This window comes from Phyllosticta citribraziliensis, assembly GCF_038025025.1.
Source record: "Phyllosticta citribraziliensis strain CPC 17464 chromosome Unknown J3D65scaffold_6, whole genome shotgun sequence".
Classification (NCBI taxonomy): Eukaryota; Fungi; Ascomycota; class Dothideomycetes; order Botryosphaeriales; family Phyllostictaceae; genus Phyllosticta; species Phyllosticta citribraziliensis.
Window position 1 is genome coordinate 1 of NW_027117343.1, and position 15,770 is coordinate 15,770.

The following is a 15,770-nucleotide window of genomic DNA, read 5'->3' on the forward strand; positions in this document are numbered from 1 at the left end:
CCTAACCCTAACCCTAACCCTAACCCTAACCCTAACCCTAACCCTAACCCTAACCCTAACCCTAACCCTAACCCTAACCCTAACCCTATTATAAGTATCTAGCTTAGATACTTTAATATAGTATTTATCTCCTAGATTACTAAAGGTTTCCTAAGGAGGTACTAGTAGTAGAGGTACCTAATTATTTTCTTATTAAACTCTTAGCTTATTAAGGCTAGATTAAATACCTTCTACTACTCTTTTTATAGTAGAGAAATAAGTATTATTAAAAGCCTCTATATTAGCCTAAATAGTAGCCTAATCTAGTATAGATTAAGTAGGATCTATAGTCTAAATAAGTAAAATAAATATAGATATATAATAGGTATATCTAATATTCTAATAAACTTAAATAGATAAAAGTCTAAAAAAACCTAGAGAACCTTCTTTAGAAGTAATAAAGCTATAATAGTATTATCTAGGCTATTCCTATAAATAGGCTTAATAGCTAAGACTATTTAGATATATAGATAATTTCTTTAAGTACCTAATTCTCTTATATAATCCTTAAATAGTTAAGTAATTACTTAGAGAGAAATTAGCCTCTAAATAGATATTACTATATACTAGAGCCTAGTCCCCTTAATATAATAAATATATATTATTATATAAGTATCTAAGGTAGAATTATAGCTAGTAGAGGTTATATAACTCCTAGGTTTCTTAAAATAAAATACTAAAGTAAAAAGATTTAGCCTTATTTTAGTATTAATATAGAGGAAGACTACTATATAAGCCTATATTAAGAAAGATATCTCTATACCCTTCTAGTCTATTTACTAGTAGGTTATAAGATATATATCTTAGTAGACTAGTAGTTTTAAATAGATAAAGAAAAGTCTTTTAAGTAAAAAAATAAATTTAGTAAAATAATTAAGAGTTAAAGAGTTATTACTAAAAAAGCTATTTAAAGAGATCTAAGGCCTTCTTATATATCTTTTTCTAGTACTAAGAGAACTAGTATCTATTATATAATAATAAATTAAAGTCTCTAACTAAGTATATTCTTTCTAGTAAAATAAATACTAGAGAGTTAGCTAATACCTAACTAATAACTAAAATAACTAGAAAGAAGGTACTTTATTAATTAGTAATTTTCTTAACTACTAATAAAATATACTAGCCTAATTAATCTAGAGCCTAGTATCTAATAATAATTATAAAAAGGATCTTTCTTCTTATATAATTATATAATAGTTATCTACTACTTATATAATTATATAGAGACTATATCTAAAGTAAAACTAACTTTCTAATAAAACCTAGTTTTAATTAAATATTAAAGGAGTAAGGATTCCCTTATTAAAGTAAAGTTATTAAATAGATTATTCTTCCTAATAACTTCTAACTATAATAACTTAATAACTAGTTAAGATATAGTAATTCTAAAAGATATTCTAGACTTCTACTATATAGAAGTATAGAACCTAAATATAAGGGTTTTAGTACTCTAGTCCCTATTAAGTAGGTAGGGAGGTCCTAGCTAGGTCTTTATATAAAAAGGACCTATATATTAAAATAGATTAAAAGATAACTAAGCTTAAGGAGTATTACTATATAATACCTTAAAGGCTATAGTATTTATCTAGAAGTTTTAGGGTTTATCTATTTACTAGATAATTTTTTATAAAAATATCTTATTTAAGTATTTCCTTCTCTTTTAAATATCTTACTAATAAGTTACTAGATTAGGATAAGAAATATACTATTTAAATTATCTAATTCTACTCTATAAACTTATATATTAAGCTTATTTAAAAGTTACCTAAAAAGCTCCTAATCTAGTAAACCTTCTTAAATAAAGGTTATTATACCTAGAGCTAAGATATACTTAGTATACTATTATACTTTAAAACTACCTAGATAAGCCTATATAGTTAGTTAAGATTCTTAGTATTAGTAAAGTAAACTTACTTATATAATACTCTCTATATTCTTATAGGAAATATAAAGTATTAACTTAAAGTCCTACTTAATAGGCGCCTTATTAGAACTAACTAGTAATACTATAATATAGATCTTACTATTACTACTATTATATAAACCTATAGATACTAAGTACTTAGCTATTAAGACCTAATAAGCTATAGGATTATAATAATAGTATATATAAATAGGCTTCTTATCTTCTTCCTCTAAGATAGGCTATATAATAGTAAACTAGTAATAATATAGTATAATAGTAAGAGAAGTAGACTAGCTAGTAGTAGGCTATATAGCTACTAATAATAAACCTTTTATAATAACTACTAATACTAATTATATAGAACCTAATACTATAGAATAGTACTAGTAAAGTAATAAGCTTATAGCTATTTCTAGCTAAATAAGTAAAGCCTAGTCTAATTATATATTTATATAAGTATCCTTCTCTATAATTATATTAGTTAGAAAGATAGGATAATAAAGTAGTAAAATCTAGATATATAAAGCTACTTAATAATCTAGATAATAATTAGTAATAGTTTTAAAGAGATAGACTTTACTTACCTTATATATAATAGTTCTAATAGATACTACTAGCTAAAATAGCTCTCTAAGTAAGTAGTAACTATAATAGATTATAAATAATACTATATAATAATAACTTAAATAGATAAGTCTTATATAATAGTAAGGAATCCTAATAGACTAGACTATAATAAGTAATAGGTAGAGCTAGTATAGCTAGTATAATAAATATAGGACCTTCTTTATTACTCTTAGTAAAGTATAGCTCCTTTAAGCCTATATATAATAGTTAGTTTACTAGATTATAGCTAATTTAGACTAGATAATAATATACTTTAATAAGGAGCTTTAAATATAGCTAAAGTAAATAGTAACTTTCTATAGGTTATATAGTAATAGAAGATAGTAATAGAGTTAATAGTATAGTAATAAAGCTAGAGTAACTAGACTAATAATTATACTTTATAACTATATAGAATACTTAAATTACTAAATTACTACTATTATATATTATAAGACTATACCTATATAAGTACTTATAGCTATTAATTCCTATAATTTTAGCTTCTCTTTAGGGGGGGTATATTATTATAGATATATATATATCTATATAAGTACTAAGGCTAGTATAGATAAATCTAGTATTATATAGTTATAAGAAGTATAAGCCTTACCTTAAGTAGTAGCTAGCTATAGCTTAGGCTAAAACCCTTAGGCTAGTACTAGCTACTATAGCCTAGTACTAGCTACTATAGCCCTAGATAGATATAGTATAATAGCCTATTAATACCTTATCTTTATAACTTACCTAATAATAACTAAGGACCCTTATATAAAGGATAAAAGATAGAATAGTATAAAGAAAAGGCTAAAGAATATATAAGTAATAAGTATCTTTTATATTTTATTCTTTTAACTTATTAGATTTAATTAAGATATATATATATTCTCTAGTAGTTTACCTTTAGCTCTTATCTATATAATAAGAAATCTATAAGTTATAATATACTTATTATAAGGCTACTTTATATAATAGTCTTAATAGATACTACTAGCTAGGATAGCTCTCTTAGTAAGTAGTAACTATAATAGATTATAAGTAATACTATATAATAATAGAATAGTATAATAAGTATTATATAATAGTAAGAAATCTTAATAAGTAACTAGCTAATAAGTAATAGACTATTAAATAACTAGCTACTACTAATCTACTAGTATAGGGCCTTTCTTTTTACTCTTAATAAAGTATAGCTCCTTTAAGTCTTTATATAACTATTAGTTTACTAGATTATAGCTAATTTAAATAGGATAATAATATACTTTAATAAAGAGCTCTAGATATAGCTAAGATAGATAGTAATCTTCTATAAATTATATAGTTATAGAAGATAGTAATAGAGAAAAATAGTATAGTAATAAAGCTAGACTAATAATTATACTTTATAACTATATAGAATATCTAAATTATTAAAAACTACTACTATATATTATAAGTCTATATTTATATAAGTACTTATAGCTACTAATTCCTATAATTTTAGCTTCTCTTTAAGGGGGGTATATTATAATAGATATTTATATATCTATATAAGTATTAAGGCTAGTATAGATAAACCTAGTATTATATAGTTATAAGGTACTAGCTACTATAGGCTTAGACTAAATACTAGCTATATCTTAGGCTACTACTAGCTATTATAGTTTTAAATAGATATAGTATAACTATCTATTAATATCTTACCTTTAGAAATAACTTAATAATAACTATTAACCCTTATATAAAGGTTAAAAGAGCTAGAAAGGTATAAAAAAAAGGCTAAAAAATAAATAAAAAGTAAGTATCTTTTATATTTTATTCTTTTAACTTATTATATTTAATTAAGATATATATATTTTTTAGTAGTTTATCTTTAGCCTTAATCTATAAAATAAGAACTCTATAAGTTATAATAAATAGTTATTCTATATAGACTATATAATAACTACTCTTACTCCTTACCTATTAATTATTAGTAGTCTATATTAATTTACTCTACTAGATACTATAATAATTTTCTACTAAATATTTAGTTATTTATTTATTTATACTTATTATTTATACCTAGCTTATTTTAGTTAGTTTAGTAGTTATTTTATTTCTATTTTATAGAGTCTATTAATTTACTACTAGTTACTATCTTTTATACCTCTTCTAGTACTAGTATTTTAGCTAGCTAAGTAAGTATATTAGTAAGTAGCTAGTCCTATCTATACTAGATACTATAATATATATACTATATAGTATATAATAAAGAGTAGTTATTATATATTTTATATTAAATAATTATCTATTTTTAAGCTAACTAAAAATAGCTAGTATATTTAATAATTCTAACCCTAAGTAGTAAGTATTAAGTATTATAAAATATAAGTTATACCTAAGTATATATAACTCTTTTTTATTTAAAAAGATTTTAAACTACTTCTAGATTAAAATCTATTTTAAGAGTTTAAATATTAAGTATATATAATCTATATACTAAACTTATATAGGTCACGTGATATTACTGCCTTAGGCACGCACGTAGCGCTAGAGCCTCGTCGATAGGCATAAATACCTCGACGAGACGACGCCGTAAATTAATAGCCTCGATTCTATAACAATGTAGGAGCTTTTAAGGATGAAGGAAACGTAGGAGCATTAAAGCGGCTACGGACCGAAGTACTTAGGAGTATCTAATTACATTTAAGCGTCTACGACGTCTAGTAATAGAGAGCATTCGACTCTAGATAGCTGGGCGTGTCACGACTTTCGCAATCGAGACTCGGGCGCAAATGATGGCTCGCACGCCCGCCGACGAGTTGGTATTCTACCTAGGTCCATGCCATGCATCGCCATCTCCAATTCTTTCAAGCTTTCCTCTACTGCCTCACTTCTCGGACAGTTCGTCGCGCATTTCGGCGACGACGTTCTTGATCCTCTCCTCCTTGCTAATCTGGTCCACCCTTACCAAGACCTTTTCGAAATCATAGGTGTCCTTAGCGTGAGTCCGGAAGTCTTCGCCAAGGGTCAACACGGTGCCGACGCCGACCAGTGCACGGTACAGCGCCTCGCCCTCGTCGAGCTGGTTGATGATCTCGATCAGATCATACAGCAGCGTCATGGCGCGGTTGACGTCGTTGCTCGGGCTCGTCAGCAACACCGCGAAGTTGATGTAGAGCGTCGTGATGGCCGTGATGAGGTTGCGGTTCGAAGAATGGGTCTTGATGAAGGGGCGGATCAACGGATGCAGTGTGTCGAAGGTGCCATCGACGACCGTGCGCCCTTCCTCTGTTGAGAAGAGGTTGGCAAAGATGCGCACTCCGAGCATGACATTGTTGGGCGGCGATTCGGGGGCAAAGATGCCGGCGTCGCGCAGAATGTCGACGAGCGTCGCATTGCCAGAGGATGTGTGGGTGGCAAGAGCGGGCGTCTTTGCTGCAAACAAGCGAAGCAAGTCAAGTCCAGGGAGGCGCTTGTCGAGGGGCCAGGTGGTCGCAATCTTCAAGGCGAGATCGATGCCGGCCGGCGTCACATTTTTGGCACTCGGCGAGTCCAGCTGTTTGCAGACTGTGGAGAGTGTGCCAACGTCGCTGGGGTTCAAAGATACATCCTTGCGCCCTTCCGAAAGCAGCTGCTCATTGATTTCGCCAATCTTCTTTTCAATCACTTTGAGGTTTGCCGAGTCAATTTTGAGGTATTGGGTTTGCGGGAGGATTTTCGGCTTGGAGACGGGTGGTGCTTGCTGGGGCGCCGGCGCATCGACTTCTCCAGGTCGATATCTCGATTCGGTCCCCCAAGGATCTGAGCCTGGAGCTTGAGTGGCCGGTGCGGAACTCTGGCCAAGAGTCGCGCCCTGGGTGTTGGTGACGATGAAGTTTGCCACCTGGTCAAGATACGAGAGGGGTAGCTCGTTGTCCTCGATGAATTTGCGGGCAGCATCGTACGGGTTTTGCGAGAGGTTGTAAGGAAGCTTCAAGGGGGGCTTTCCATCTTCAATGTCGACGTCAAAAACATAGTCAAAGTCTTGGCCGTTGTGAGAAATCTTTTTCCCACTGCTGCCAGCGGCATCCACGACGGTGCCGACATTGATCCACTGCGCAGCGGCAGTCGACCAGGTGTATGCTGACACATTGCCGTTGGCTTCTCGAATCATCTGAACCTGGCCTTCTTTGGTACCGGATTTGGCCGTCAAGAACTCCGGGCCGGGGAGGTTCTCCTTGTTGATGTTGCCGACTTGCTGCTGCGGAATGGCGCTGTCCTTGACGGCATCGTCAAATTCCTTGATACTTGCAGCATCTGCTTGGCGTTCGGGATCCCGGCTGAAGACTCGCACGATGCGGTCACTGGCGCCCGACACAATGTCTCCGTTCACCGCGCACACGGCCACCGACCAGACCGAGATTGCCGGGTGTGTAATGGTTTGCACGCACTCGTCTCCCCTCCAAATCCTGATTGTGCGATCTTCCGAACTGCTGACCAGCTCTCCATTGGGGAGTGCGGCAAGCGAGTAGATGAAGTTTTCGTGGCCGTGCAGTTCCGCCACCTGAGTTCCTTCGATTGTCCAAAGTCGAATGATGCCGTCATTTCCAGCAGAAGCAAACTGCGCTCCGGAGGGATGATTCGCGGGCAGGCGGCATAGCGCACGAACGACATCGGAGGAACCTTGGATGGATCTGAGGAGCTTGCCATCGTGGGTAAAGAAGCGAATCTGCTTGTCGGCGCATCCTGATGTCATTGTCAGTCATGCAGGTGGTACGAATGGGGCGCGGCCCGAGGCGTCCTTACCGGTGATGATTATCTTCGTGTCGTAGGCCAGCACCGCCCACACACTGCCTTCATGGCCGCGTAAGACGGCCGACGACTCCCAATTGCCCAATGTCCAGACGCGCGCTTCTTGGTCCCAGCTGCCACTGACAATTGTGCGCCCATCTTGGCTCACGTCGAGAGCGCAAACGTTGTGCCCGTGGCCGAGCAGCAGAGCTTCGGCATCATCCTGCAGGGTCCGAGTTGGCTGACGGACGTCGATGATCGAGTCCTTGCCTCCCGAGACAATCAGCCCATCCGGGTATGTGGACGAGGGAGGGACGAAGGCGAGGGCGTTGACAAAGGTGGTGCCGCGGGCGACGATGGTGCAGTCAAAGGTGGGCGGGGTGTTGGACGACAGCTTCCACAGGCGCACGGAAGCGTCTCGTGATGCCGAGACGACAAAGGAGGAGTGTGGAAAGGCTACGCTTCTGACCTGAGGTTGCACAAATGAAGATGGTGAGCGAGGCGGTCCCGGGCTTGGGCTTGGGTTGGGGCTTGGGGAGCAGACAACTCACATCGTCGTCGTGGCCCCGCAGCTGAGCGGAGAGCTTGAAGTCGCCCATGGGCGGGCCAATAGAGGGGAGATGGGAGGAAAGGCAGACGAGGCCCAGACGGGAAGAGGGTGCAGCGAAGGATCGGAGGAGCAGGTGCTGCGTGCGCCAGCGGGGTGAGATGGCGAGAGGAAGCTCGAGTGGTGGTGCGCGTGGAGAGTCGATGGTGTGAGGTGTGGCTGCCAATGGTCACTGACGTACCGTACCGGGACGGAAGGTGCCGGGGGCGTCACGTGTGACGGGCGGAGGCGGAGGGAGGCGGAGGAGGCGGACCTGGCGTTGGCGGAGCGGAGGGACCTCGACCGCTCAGGAGGCCTCAGGCAAACCCGAAGACCGACGGGCCACGACTTGATTTGGCGCGGGTCGGATCAGGCGGCCACGTCTTTCCCTCGCTACATCCGCTCCCCAAGACTCACCACGCCCGAAGCAGCTAATCCCAGCCTCTCTGCGACCGACAAACCGGCTCTCCCGTGCCAGGCCAGCATCTCCCCCGTCTCGTCTGGGCCCATGTCGTCGTCCACCTCACCACCCGGACACGGCCACACGGGCATGGCAAGCTCCAAAGCTCGGCCGGGCCCTCGCACGCTCGCATGCCCTGCCCACCGCACCGCACCGCACCCCATGGCCATGCCGCGTCGCCAGTTTTGTTTCCCATCCGTCTCGCACCCACATCCAGCCAGCGAGGGCGAGGGCTCCTCCCGCTCGACAGGGCAAGCCTGACGCGCCTTTGCCGCTCGCCACGCTCGACTCTATTCGCAGCACCTGACAGCTGTCCCTCTGGTCTCGGTCCTGCGCCACTGGCCGCCGCTCACTGCTGCTACGGGCTGGCGCTTGTCCATCGTCTGACCTGGCAGCGCTGGCCTATGTCATTCGCCTTTGAGAGGATTGCGCAAGCTCTTTGGTGACTCTTCTCGTCGTCGTCGTCCATGGTCGCAAATTGTTTTGCTTGGCCGTTGATTCAGCCCCGTCTGGGGACCGACGCCCGGCTGAGCCACAGCATGGACTTGGAAATTGGCAGCAAATTGGCCATTTTGCATCCAGGACGCATGGCCAAGGGCGCCGTTGCAGGCCCTCCCTGATCCTTTACCCCTCATCCTTGCACTACTATCGTGCGCCACCATTGGCCTTCGACATGTTCCCGGTCCTGCCAGCATAACGCGCCAAGCCGCCTGTGACCCTGTCGATCTCCCCCACGACGCCTGCAGCCAGCTACTCGAGCCTGCGAGTAGATATATTCCCGCTCTCCCCACGGCCAAAAGACTCTCACCATTACCAACTCAGCACAACACCATCCAAATCCTACACCACCAAGACCCTCTTGCTCCCTACTTCCCTCCACCACTCACATACAATGGAGGCTGCCAACATTGAACTCCTCGCAGCATTCGCGACGTATGCTCCCCTCTCACCACCACCTCTACCTACGTCACTGACTCTTCTCCCAGCCTCTACGAGAGCGCCAAGTACTCGGACCTCCTGGTCCAATGCGGTGACCGCAGCTTTCCAGTCCACAAGGCCGTCGTCTGCTCGAGATCACACTTCTTCGATGGCGCTTGCAGCCATCCGTGGAAGGAGTCCATCACCGGCATCATCGACCTCAGCGAGGATGACCACGAAGCCGTTGAGCACATGATTCACTGTACGTTGTCCACGAAACAAGTCCTCCACAGCACTCGCTCACGCGCAATTTGCAGACTTCTACTACCTCGACTACCTGCGAACTCCGTCATTGGCCAAGCTCTCTCGCCCCACGTCACCCACCTCGTCGAGGCGCTCGTCTTGCGAGAAGCGCCGTCCATCAGACCTTGTGTTGGCCCCGGCCCACGCCGAAGATCCTCTGTTGGCTCAAGCGCAAGCACAGGCGATCAGCAGTCCCGACAACTCGGCTCCTGCTAGTCCCCTTTCGCCATCCCCGCATTACCGCGCAGACTACTTCTCCCCCGACACCAAGGCGCCACCTACGCCCGATCTCGACCAGACGTTTGACGAAAGCCTCCTAGACTCGTACGAGTCCGACTGCGAGGAAGATGAGTGCGACGCCTTTCTCCAGCCGCCCAATCTCGTCGTCCACGCAAAGGTGTATGCCATAGCTGAAAAGTAAGCCTTTCCCGCCTCGTGATGCTTTTGCACCAATTGCGCTGCGTGCATGGTCGCGGATTTTGCCTACTGGTTGAACCCCGCCACGCCACACCCTCGCCTCAATCCACTCGACAACATAGAACATCGAGCTGACTTGTCATTAATCAGGTATGGCATCACGGGGCTCAAAGATCTTGCGCGTTCCAAGTTCTCTGCTCAGGCTGAACACTACTGGTCGTCGACCGAGTTTGCCGACTCGATCCCAGAAGTCTACGAGACCACTGTCGACTCGGACCGCGGACTGCGCGATGTTGTCATCCAATCTTTCCGCGAGCACCCCCAGTTGGCACGAAGCAAAGACATGGAGCTCGTCGTAAGAGACACCCCCGGGCTTGCCTGGGAGCTCTTCCGCCTGGGCTGGGGCTTGCCTGTATTCTAAATTCCGTTGTTTCATGAGGTGGATCCTCTGTACGCCTTTTGTACGCTTTCATGGGGATGATGCTTTTTTTGTTGGACCAAGATGTTAGAAGGAACTTTCATGAGCGACTTGGGGGGTGTTGGCCTGAGAAAATGGCGTTTTGCATGCGGTTTGGAGCTGTACTACACTAGGGTAGCGAGGCGTTTGGAGGCATTCTCGCTGGCGTTGTTGCTTTGCACCATCAACACATGATACCAATCAAGCCGGTCTTCTTCACTCCACATTTTCCACTTGCAGAGCGTGATGCAGCCCTTCCGTTCAACCGGCCAAGCAGCCCACAAGGAACGCCTGGTCTCTCAATCACACGTCCTCGTATGAGACAGCAGCACGGTTGGTTCGAGGCTGGGCAAGACCATTGCAGGAGTTTCAGAGCCCCGCACCCACCGATGGCCTGGCTCGACTCGTCGCCCCGCACGGTGCGCTTTGCTTCGTCGAGAAGGGGTGGGAGCACTGCCATGGCTTTTTGTGTATCACGGCGCGCCAAGCGCCACCAACAGCCGGCAGACGTCTCGCTCGGGCTGCAAGCTTCGTGGCGCACACAAAGAACGTTGGCTCGACTCTGCGCGCAGCTTGTTGAGGAACGCAGGCATGTGGGTGGTACAATGCATTACACGAATGCGCGCCGCCGTCGACGCCGTCCAACCATTCGAGGCAGGGAAATAAAAAGAAAGGAAAAGGGGTATGTAGCAGACGAATAATCATGGGGGCCCAACTTGAGACCGCCCATGTACCAGGCGAGCAAAAAGGGTCGAATCACGTCCAGCGCACCGAGACAAAAATTCTGCTACCAGTTCTGCGCACCCACCACTATGTACGCCAATCGTCCAACAAGACTTTCGTCGCCATCGCCGCCGACATACTCGTGAACACCCCCTTGTTGCCAAATTTCTCGCCCGCATCAGACAGCGCCCCTCTCTCGGCATGCGGCCAGACTGCCGGACGGCGGCGGTGTGCGCCAGAAACGAAAGACTGTTTGCATCGCTCGTCGCACATGGCATGTCGAGATTCCGATGGTGGGCGAGCAGCCAGCCAGCCAGCCATGCGAAATCGTGCGCCAGAGAAGAGAAGAGAGAAAAATAACGCTCAACACATGCGCCAACGCTCAGGGGAGCCATGTGTGCGGTGAACAGGCAGTGTGTTGTCGTTGCTTCTGCTGCTGCCATGTCCTGCGATGCTGCTGCGGAGCAACAAGTACCGGCTATTTGAGGTTTCAGTATCTGCAGCTGCAATGTACAGTCCAGCCAGACAGGCAGACCGGTTGGCGCGCTGCCGCTGCAACGCCCCAGCAGCAGCGGAGCGGCGGAACGGCGGAAACAGTCGCCAAAAGCGGCACAGCAGAATTCGACGAGTCTTTGATCAGTGCGTCGTGTATGGAGAAATCAAAAAGTGTTCTGTGTGCATGTAGCAGTTCGGTCTGAAGAGTCTCGACCGGCCGACGACGACGGCGGACGGCGCACCAGCACGCCAATCCACCACTGCTGCGCCTTTTGCGCGACGGGAATGAGAAGATTGGCGCATGCCCAGTACAATGCTCTTCTTGTCGCAGGCCGTGGATCGTGGGTCTGGTCTTCCGACGACTCGACGGGAGAATGCGTTTGATTGACTAACGGCATGGCTGACTTATCCGATGGCCTGACCAACTGACCGACGCGGGAGAGAGCCGCAAACCCGCCGCTTAGGCTTGGAAGTGCAATGCCGTGGGTGGGTTATGCCGTTGGCGCGGTGTAAATCCGCTGGCCCGCCGGATTTGCGGATGTGCTGCTTGCTGGTGTTGACGTGCGGATTTGGTTTGTTTTGCCTCAGGTCACGTCCATGACAGCGTGATTTTTGAGCCGCAAGTCAAGCCCAGGCCCGGGTAAGCTGATGGTGGATGAGGGTTGAGAGGAACTCATGACTGCTTTTGCTTCAGACGAAGTAAGGGAAATACGGGGCCCGAAAAACCCTCTTGACTCTTCATCACGATGGCTGGACTGGTGGGCAACACGTGATGTCGTAATCGAATCCCTCTAGATCTTTCCCTCCCCCTCGTCGTGATCAGTGACTTGACGCGGTGCAACCTGCCACGGCTCAAGGCTCGTACCACAACAGCCTGCCGCCTCAGTCCCCGATGGCAGGAGATCGACCCGCAAGACGACAACAGAGCGAGTAGAATGCTACGAAGTTCATGCAAGCCATGTCACCTCGACTCTTCTGTCTGTATTCTTAAATTCTTCGCCACCTCAACGGGTTTCGTCGTCGACGTAGTCGTCGTCACAATCTGTCGGTCGCCGGGCTTAGTTGCCTGTCGAAATCGAACAGCGGGAATCTCCGCAGGGGAAGGCTGTACGGTGATGTTTGCAACCCCGCGTCAACGTCATTCTTAAAAAGTAGACCCACTTGATCCTTCAATCCGCCTGCCTGGTTTCGTTGACCTCGTCTGCATACGGTCGAAGCGACGAATCAAGGGAAGCGTGTGTGGCGTGGCGCGGCGGCGGACGCGAGGGACCGCTCCACCCCACAGCCCTACCCTGCCAGCGTGCGAGGGTCGACGCGCGTTCCAGACCAGCGCCCTCACAAAGCAAAGTCGATGTCGTCGAGTCGGCAGTCGTGAGACGATAGTCATGGCGATCGAAACATTTGCCAGCGCAGCCAAACGCATCGGACGGTGGTTGACGAAGCAAATAGAGGCTGAATGAACCAAACGCTCGACTCTGGGCTCGTCCGAGCGACGCCCAAGGACGATGTGACTGCCACGACTGCCTGACTGCCTTGCCTCTGCCTGACCGCGCGATTGTCATGGCGGTGCCTGGACACAACCTGGGTGGCCAAGGTAAACCAATGCATAGCGGACCGCCGGCGAGACGGCGAGGCGGCGCGGGAGCCTTTGCGCTGCTTGCAGGTGCAGGGGGCAGCGATATGCACCACCCACCGCACATCAATTCGGAGGAGCAATTCCAGCCACTCACGTAGCTGCTCTCCACGTCCTTTATCGGCCGTCTCGACCGCTGGACGTAGTGGTTGCTGTAGGCACCAGACAAGAGTGGTGGCGGGCCAATTTGTCGCGCTCTGGTTGGTGCTCCGTACCTTTTTTCTTTCTCCTACACCGTCACGTCGTCTACGCAGCTCCAAGTGCGGTGTATGCAGCCACCGTTTTAGTCTGCATGCAAGTGATAGGCCCACAGGTCGCCCACATCAGGGGCGCGCGTCAGGGTCTCTGTTCTGTAACTGACGGCGTGGGGTGTCTCAGCGCGATGTCTATCAACCATCCATCCGCCCGCTGTGGGGCAAGATCCGCCGGCGCGAATGGCGAGCATTGGATGCGATGGACGGCCAAGATTGGACAGCTGGCCGTCAAAGAAGACGACGACGACAAAGAGGAGTGGTTCCAGGTATGACGACGGCGCACGCCAACTTGCCTGCCAGCGAGCCAGTCAAACGTCAAACACGCGCCCAACGAGGAGGCTGTTCAGTGGGCATCCCAACCTTGGCCAGGCCAGGCCAGTAGCTCGTCAATTGGCAAGCCTCTAGGACCATGGTCGAATTGCAGAGAAGTGAATGACAGCGGCGATAAATCCGCAAGTCGTCGGCTGTTGTCCCAAACAGACGTGGAACCTACCGAGAGTGACGTCTGTTTGCCGGCCAAGTTGATGTAATTAGCCACCGTCATGATTGTTTGACTGCTGGCAAAGGGAAGACGCAGCGCGGGGCAGTACAGCGCCCACGCACGAACTGCAAGCTCCTACATTAGAACACATGTAGTTGGTCGTTGACGCCGCCTCGGCCGAGGAGGCTCGGGTCGGGCGGGGTGGCGTGGCGCGGCGGCCAAGCATCTCGCAGCACACCTTGCGCAGGAAAAGCAGCGCGCGCGGTGCAGTTGGAGCAGAGGGAAAAGAAACGATGAGGACGACTCTGGTGGCTGAGACGCCTTCGCTCACCGTATCCAGCGACGCGTGTGGTCCTTTGGTGGTTGATTGATTTGATCGAAAGACGACGAAAAGGCGGCTGGACGCAGACAGGCGCGACGCTAGTTTAGCTTCGGTTCGGTGAGCGAGCGGGCGGCGGCCCGGCCGAGCTTGCACAGCCAACAGCACACACAGCACAGTAACCGCCCGGTCACTTGGCTCTGATGAAGACTCATCTTGCTTGATCCGTTGACGGTTGTGTGGTTGACCCTGAAGGAAGGCGGGATTGCGGCTGTCATGTCCATCATTTGTGGGCTGATGATGCCATGGTGCACTATCACGGCGCCTACATGGCCCAATCCGCTGCCTGTGAGGCGCAACCCCAGCTGTGGCACAGCGACCCTCCACCAAAGAGAGCCTCATTGGGAAGCCAGAGGCCCGAGAGGAGACCAAAAAAACACTATTCCAGCCATCAGAGCCTCAAACAGCCGGGTCATTGCAAACAACTTTTGCCATGTTGACCCAACGCCGGGACGAAAGTGGATATCCCCGTCATGGGCGCATCAAGTCCTGGCCAAGGCCCAGCAGAACGCGCGTTCTCGGCATGCTCCAGGCCCAGCAAGTCGTGGCCGACTGTCCTTTGCCTGGCGGAGGCCTCTGGGGGATCACCAGGCGGGAGCGGAGGTGGAGGCGGAGGCGGAGGCGGAGGCGGAGGCGGAGACACCAAGCGAGCCAAGGGCGGACGACGTTTTTCCACTCCACTCCAATTCCCTTTGCTCGTCCAAGGAAGTCCCGCTGTCTCCGCCGTCTCATCGCTGCCCGTCTCCGTGCGACAGCAACAGCAGCGACTCAACCACCGCTCACTGCTCACGACCGCTTGCTCGCCTCTCTCTTTTTTCAAAACCCCCTTCGCCTCGCCACTTGCTCTGACATCCCTCGAAGCCACCGCGGAAACTTCCTGGCCATGTCAGCCCCCTAGTGCTCCCGCTCTATCGATTGTCCAGCATTCCTCCGCATCGCCGGCACGCTACCGCTGGCCACGGCTGACTGCAAATCTAGACTTCAGCTGGGCTGGCCAGCCCTTCACCTTTTGCCCCATCGACGTTTGATCATTCCATTCGAACCGTGGATTCGGTTGCGGCGCGCGTGCTCCTCAAGGCGGCTGACGAGAGCCAATTCCATCTTCATACTTTTTCCTGTCTCATCCACCTCGCTACACTTGCGCCCTATATTTTCACTAGTAATTCCGTGGCTTGCATCTGCTCGAAAGAGCAACTGCTCCTGGAAGTAGCCGAATCGACGCCATTTCAAAGAGGTTTCGGTGGGGCGCGAAGCCTCGTTTTTCGCATCGACTTTGCGCCCTGCACTCCACTCCTCCACGTCCACGATGATTACTCTAGCCGTCTTTCACGGCAGCAGGGAGTACGTTCCATGTTGAAATCGTGGCGCCCTTTTGTCTC

General features: G+C 47.0%; 4 protein-coding genes across 4 annotated transcripts; 1 reads left to right on the forward strand and 3 right to left on the reverse strand.

The window, feature by feature from the left end:
• Positions 1-5,015: 5,015 nt before the first annotated feature.
• J3D65DRAFT_623305 (polyubiquitin binding protein-like protein) lies at positions 5,016-8,038 on the reverse strand. The gene is made up of 3 exons (XM_066800150.1): positions 7,837-8,038; positions 7,301-7,754; positions 5,016-7,240 (listed from the first exon to the last, which is right to left on the reverse strand). The coding sequence occupies exons 1-3, from the start codon at positions 7,882-7,884 to the stop codon at positions 5,403-5,405; spliced, it is 2,340 nt and encodes a 779-aa protein (XP_066654894.1). The 5' UTR covers positions 7,885-8,038; the 3' UTR covers positions 5,016-5,402.
• A 962-nt stretch (positions 8,039-9,000) lies between these two features.
• Positions 9,001-10,471, forward strand: J3D65DRAFT_352804 (uncharacterized protein). The gene is made up of 4 exons (XM_066795558.1): positions 9,001-9,264; positions 9,318-9,511; positions 9,567-9,969; positions 10,120-10,471. Exons 1-4 carry the CDS (start codon positions 9,224-9,226, stop codon positions 10,388-10,390), a joined length of 909 nt encoding a protein of 302 aa, XP_066654895.1. The 5' UTR covers positions 9,001-9,223; the 3' UTR covers positions 10,391-10,471.
• A 535-nt stretch (positions 10,472-11,006) lies between these two features.
• On the reverse strand, positions 11,007-11,688 carry J3D65DRAFT_352916 (uncharacterized protein). Its single transcript, XM_066795559.1, has one exon. The coding sequence runs from the start codon at positions 11,590-11,592 to the stop codon at positions 11,128-11,130; it is 465 nt and encodes a 154-aa protein (XP_066654896.1). The 5' UTR covers positions 11,593-11,688; the 3' UTR covers positions 11,007-11,127.
• Positions 11,689-13,669: 1,981 nt separating this feature from the next.
• On the reverse strand, positions 13,670-14,989 carry J3D65DRAFT_352934 (uncharacterized protein). Its single transcript, XM_066795560.1, has 2 exons — positions 13,892-14,989; positions 13,670-13,824 (listed from the first exon to the last, which is right to left on the reverse strand). The coding sequence occupies exon 1, from the start codon at positions 14,731-14,733 to the stop codon at positions 14,062-14,064; it is 672 nt and encodes a 223-aa protein (XP_066654897.1). The 5' UTR covers positions 14,734-14,989; the 3' UTR covers positions 13,670-13,824; positions 13,892-14,061.
• Positions 14,990-15,770: the final 781 nt, after the last annotated feature.